The sequence below is a fragment of the Pan troglodytes genome, chromosome 1 (genome assembly GCF_028858775.2).
Source record: "Pan troglodytes isolate AG18354 chromosome 1, NHGRI_mPanTro3-v2.0_pri, whole genome shotgun sequence".
Lineage (NCBI taxonomy): Eukaryota > Metazoa > Chordata > Mammalia > Primates > Hominidae > Pan > Pan troglodytes.
Window position 1 is genome coordinate 66,314,555 of NC_072398.2, and position 6,000 is coordinate 66,320,554.

The 6,000-nt window shown below is 45.6% G+C and overlaps 1 protein-coding gene across 15 annotated transcripts in view; it reads right to left on the reverse strand.

The window, feature by feature from the left end:
* The window catches only part of NPL (N-acetylneuraminate pyruvate lyase), a 40,915-nt gene extending 35,403 nt beyond the window's left edge, over positions 1–5,512 (reverse strand). For 4 of the 15 annotated variants that reach the window (XM_009437760.4, XM_063788626.1, XM_009437751.4 and 1 more), the window contains exons 1-4: positions 5,096–5,287; positions 3,671–3,775; positions 2,738–2,792; positions 587–670 (exon numbers count right to left, since the gene is read on the reverse strand). In XM_009437760.4, the coding sequence (XP_009436035.1) occupies positions 587–654 (68 nt within the window). In that variant the 5' untranslated portion in view covers positions 655–670; positions 2,738–2,792; positions 3,671–3,775; positions 5,096–5,287. 15 annotated transcript variants of the gene reach the window in all.
* Positions 5,513–6,000: the final 488 nt, after the last annotated feature.

Consider the following 6,000-nt stretch of genomic DNA (forward strand, 5'->3'; position numbering starts at 1 on the left):
AGTCAACAATGGACTGTTGTTACTTCCCTTCCCCCGCTGCCCAACATCTAGTCAATGTTGAAATGAGGCTATAAACAGGAAAAAAGAGTCCATCTTGCAGATAACCTCCCACTTTCCTCAGGGTAGGACATTTTTATCAAGTCTATGAACAGCCTGAAGTGGAATCATGCTGACGTCCAGAGACAGCATCCTGAGAGGGCCTAGGTCAGTGCTTGATATCCAATTATGCTAAAATGGGATTCTCATCCAATGCTACTGGCCCTGTTTAGAAAGGCCAAGGCTGTGGTGAAATCCAAGGAGAATTTGCTCTGTGGCGCTACAGGCACTGGGAGAAAGGCAAGCTGCCATTTCTTACCTTCTCCCTTTCTGCAAGGTGATATAGTGCTTCTCTGACTTTGGGGTCAGAGATATAATGCCTCCTCAGACTTGGGGATCAGAGACAGTGCAGAGGGATGACAGACAGAAGCTGCCTTTTGGCAACAGTTCTACAGAGGTGCAGGGTCTTAAGTGACTGTTGTTACAAAGAACTTCTCTCCTTTTTGGTTGAATGAGAACTGATCCCCTCAAGGTCCCAAATGATAGTTACCCATTCTCAGTCATTGGCGTGATGGTTGCAGCCACAAGACCCTGAAGTTTCTTCTTTGGGAAGGCCATTGAGCTGCTGGTAGGTCTGGAAAACATACAATGTAATTTCTCTCTTTCTTCAAGGAATGTCAATGATAAAACTCCCAGGCAAAGTCCATTTCTAGTTTAGAACTGTAAAATGTGCTTACAAGTACACAAACACACAGAGCAAGTACAAGATGGTAAAATTTTAGAGCTTAATTCTATTGAGGAGGAAACTTTTAAGACAGGAGAGGGTAGACTTGAGAAAATACTACGTGGACAGTCTCCCATTTTATCTACACAGATGATGGAAGCAATCTAAAACCTCAAAGGATAGAGGTTAACAGCAGCAGACCCAAGAAAGAGCTTGAACCTAACTCAAGTAAGTAAAACATACAGTGAATTATAGTCATGCCTCAGTATACACAGAAGATCAGTTCCAGGACCTTCGTGTATACCAAAATCCATGCCTACTCAAGTCACACAGTCAGCCCCAGCCTGGCATATGAGAATTCTGCATCCTGCAAATACTGATTTTCTATCCGTATTTGGTTGAAAAAAATCTGTGTAAATGGACCTGCACACTTCAAACCCACGTAATTCAAGGGTCAACTGTACTATTACTTAAACTGAAATATGGTCATAAAAGGGGACATTTTCTCTTCCCATTGTCTTCATTCTTAGAATCTCACCTAAAACAAGCCTGTCTTAAGGTTTCATGATTTACATAACTACCTTCAGATTTACCTATCTTTTCATATCCTAATTTTGCCCAGTTTTGTCCAGTTTTCCTAGTTCTAGTTAACCATGTAGACTGCATATTCACCTCCCTCTTCCCCACTACAGCAGGCTCCCAGGACAGGGATGTTTCATTTGCCTTTGCTCTCTGCAGTGAGCCCTCTGCTTGACACCAGGTGTTCAATTCAAGAGCGAAGAATATGTGGGTGACTGAACGAGGTGTTCAGACTGTGACTGGATGATGGCTTCCACAGATGGGTAGCGCACTGCTGGAAGAGTCCAACTCACATCACTCATTTGGGGCCAAAGGATCTCTCACCATCTGGCAGAGTGTGTACCTGCCCATAATCAGTGTAAAAGACTCTGGATGGGCCACAAGAAGCAACAGAGCAGACTGGTTAACAGCCTCAGTTCCACAGGCAGACCACCTGGTTCAACTCGCAGCTCTGACATTTGCTAGTTCTAGAAGCATTATTGTTTTTTGAGCTATAAGACATAAAAAGCCACAAATGCAATTTCAGACCACAAATTTAATGTCTAACAATTGAAAATGAAAATAAAATATAATCAGATAGTATTTGATGACAATTCTACAAAAGATAGTGGTCTTGTAGCAAATAAACTGATGTCTGTAGGTGACCAACAAGAAGGGTTATGCTATAGTTCTGACATTACTGGCACATTCAAAAACGCAGTGCCCACTATACTTAAATCTAACCCACATAATGTGGTACTTAGTTATGAGCTATCTTGTTTTGTTTGCTCTTCTAATTGTTCATCTTATCTTCCCAAATAGGAGAATAAACTTCTGAAGTACAGAGACCATATCTTCTATTTTTCTTCCCAAAGAGTCTTGGCTCAGGTAAGCCCTTGAGAAACACTGACTGTTTTCAGTAGAAAGACAACACGATACTTTCCTTGCAAACAGACATGTTCTCAGCAAGAGTTGCTCCTAAAATCAAGACCAAGTCCTGCATGTAGCTTTGCTCTGTATTTCCTAGTTCAAACATGAGACTAAAAGCAGATTGGAAGTTTAGAAAGATGAATCCAATAACCTGGCCCATGGGAAAACACAAGATAAGAAATCATAAGATGTGGCTCTAATCACTCTTTGAGCTTCATGTGACCACCCTCAGTACAATAAGCAGGCCACTTAGCCTCTGAGCCTTAAAGGCCCATAACCTAAGCCATCTCCCCACTGGAGGGATGTTTAAGCATCAAAGGAGATTGATGCTATGCCTGCTGTATATCTTCACCTAGCACTCCCACAAGCATCGCAACTTAACATGCCCAAAGGGAACCTGCCATCTCCTTTGTTCCTTACTGTAGAGGGGTGAGAGGGCCAGCTCTGGAGTCAGACCTCATGCATCTGCATCCTGGCTCCACCACTTACCAGGTAGGTGACCTTGAGCCCATTAAGTAACCTCTTTCTGCTTCAGTTTCCCCTTCTGTAAATGAGGATAATAGTAATTATATTTCATAGGGTTGAGAGAATTAAATGAACTAATTCATGTAAAGTGATTAACAACAATGCTAGGCACATAGTGAGTACGTGTTCAGTGCTCTCCATGAAGTCTTGCCTGATGTGTATAGGACAGTAGAAAATACTATCATGCCCTTACCAGCATCATCTTCCCAGTCATCTTTGCTCTGCTGGTGCCTCCTTTCCAACACTCACTACTCTTGTCTATTTAGGGACTAAGTCATTTCAATTCTGTTATCTTCTTCCCCTGCTATTCCTCCTTTCGCCTTTATAATTTTTCCCTTCATTACCTCTTATCTAGACAAATAGGCAAAACCCCAGGTCCACAGGGCCCAAGAAGGTTCAAGTGATAAGAGTCCTGAGAGCTTGAGTCAGCATTAAACATCTCCTAAATCCAACACTACTAGGCTGTTCAGGCTAAATAAAACTCCGTAGTCTTGTGCTTTTGCCTGCATTTATTTGATACTAAGGACGGTAACACTGAGGTTCTTAGAATCATCAGAAGCTCAAATTGGCAGTTTTATATGTCTTTGATGGAAAGAAATAAAACTAATTACCACAAATGTAGTTTGATTAGTCAAAAATTCAAAACAAGGGGCCATTGGGAGTGTAGGATAGGGGTTAGGAATCACTGTCCTAATCCCTCTTCTCTTCTTCAATCCACATCAGCTGTCAGATTAATCTTCCAGTAACACCAGCATTTCTGGTCTTGTCTTTGTCCTGTTTAGAAAATGCCAGTAGGCTAAAGACCCAGCTCCCTGGGGTCTGGGTCTCTATTGAAATCTTCGTGCCTGCACTGTACTTGCCCAGCTGAACAAACTGTTTGCTGTTCCTCCTACCTACCTTTCGCTGTTTGTCTGCTTGCCTTTGTTCCTGTGGTTCTCTCACTTCAATCTCTTCGGTCTGATCAACTTTTAAAGCTCACTTTATCCATTCCAGCAGGTATAGCTTAAAAACAAAAACAAAAACAAAAAAACCTCTCATTTTAAAAACCAGGGGATTTCCTGATACCCCAGCCGAAAATAATTTCTTAAGCCTCAGAATTCCCCCAAAGAGTGGCTTTTCATTAAAAACCTTACATCAGAGTTATTAAGCAGGGTGGTTTTGGCTCCTCTCCTAGACTGTCTGCCATCTGGGGGCAATGGCAGCTTGGAAAATTTCTTTGCACAGATAACTACACTACGTAAAATTTGCTGCCTTTGCAAACTTTGAAACGCCTACAGGAAGAAATGGGATAAAAACGACTTTGGCCGGGCGCGGTGGCTCAAGCCTGTAATCCCAGCACTTTGGGAGGCCGAGGCGGGCGGATACCTGAGGTCAGGAGTTCGAGACCAGCCTGAACAACATGGCCAAACCCCGTCTCTACTAAAAATACAAAATTAGCCGGGCGTGGTGGCGGGCGCCTGTAGTCCCAGCTACTCGGGAGGCTGAGGCAGGAGCATGGCGTGAACCTGGGAGGCGGAGCTTGCAGTGAGCCGAGATAGCGCCACTGCAGTCCGTCCTGGGCGACAAGAGCGAGACTCCGTCTCAAAAACAACAACAACAACAACAACAACAAAAAGACTTTAACAGAGAATGATCAGTATTTTTAAGATTCAAGTTTTTAATAAACTTGGGAATGTTATGCTTTGAAGCATAACAGATAATTATCAATATTTTTAAGATTCAAGTTTTAGATAAACTTGGGAATGTTATGCTTTGAAGTTTTCAGAGCTAGTAGCTAAAGCGAATGGCTCTAATGTTCTCCAGCCTAAGACTTAACGTGAATTTAGATTATTACTGAAACATTGGGAGGGGGTATTACTCTTGAAATCTTATACCTCCATCCACAGATAAGAACACTTAGTGCAAAGAATTAAAGCTGCCTAAGTCAAATTCTTTTTAAAATGGCAAAGTTGTTTTTTTAAGAGACAGAAAGTGGGGGCAGAATGTACCTCTGGGCAGAGAATATCTTGAGGGACAGGTACTCGGAGAAGAGGAGATACAAATAGGGATTTTTAAAAAAGCAGAAAACCACCAATTTCTCCTCAAGTGAAGGGGGGATGTATCAGGTTTAACTTTAAGCTCTCTTCTGCTCAACTGCTAACTCTATTTTGAGGAAAGGACCTTTGGAGACCCGGCAGATATGCTGTCGGCAAACAATCCGGGGGAGTAAGTTCTTCTGCCCCCGTCTGTCCCTACACTTTTCGCATTCACACCTTCCCCAGATCCGTTTCCCAGCGTATCTGCCTTCCCTCTTTCCTCCGGGTCCGTCAACGTCTCACCCACCCGCGAGTCAGGCCCCAGCGCCCCTCCGCCCGAACGCCCAGGTCGTCGGGCCGTCTGCGTCCGTCTGTCCTAGCCCGTGCCGTCGCGGGCCGCGCTCACCCAGGCCTCCGCTATTGTCCGTGCGGCCGCTCCGCCCGGCAGCCGCCGCCGCGCTTTATATCCGCGGCCGCCCGGCTCGGGCCCACGTGCCGCCACGCCAGGGAGCCTGGGGGTTGTAGTTCTGCGCCGCCGCCCGCGAGGCGCGCCCGGAACCGCTGGCCCGGAAACCCCGAAACGTTTTGCACACTGGAGTCTGCTCTTCCCCGGGTGTCACCTGAACAACATGGGCTGAAGTGACTCCGGCGCAGCGCCCCGGCTCCCCGAGGATCGGAAGCATCCGAACTGGCGGCTGGGTGCCCGAGAGCACGCGGCTCACCCGCGCCACGCCGAGTGCAAACCTCCCCCTGCCTCGTCTGCACGCCAGTCCTTCCCGCGTGCAGGCACCTCCTGGGCTCCGCTGCGTCTTAATTTTCCTTCTCTTGCGCAGGGCTCTGCAATCCCCGCTATCTCGTGGTTCTGCGTTGTGAGGTTTGGGCTGCTGTTTCCGAGGCGTACGGAGAATCCCAACTGCCCATCGGCGTTCAGGTCTCTTCGGGTTGACGCCGCTGCACCAGCCCTGCAGACTCTCGTGTTAAAGAGAGATGAGCGAATTTTAAAGTGAATTATCTACTCATACGGGAGCTTTCCTGGCTTCTTTTGGAGAACATTTGAAAGAGTTTTGAAAGGGAAAATTATTTTTAACCCAACCGCCTCTACTTTCAGGAGTATCAGGAGTCTTATTCTAGGATCATGTACTGTGTGAATAAATCAGGAACAGAGCCAGAGACAAGTCCTCAGTTTTCTCTTGCTGATGTGATTCCACCTCA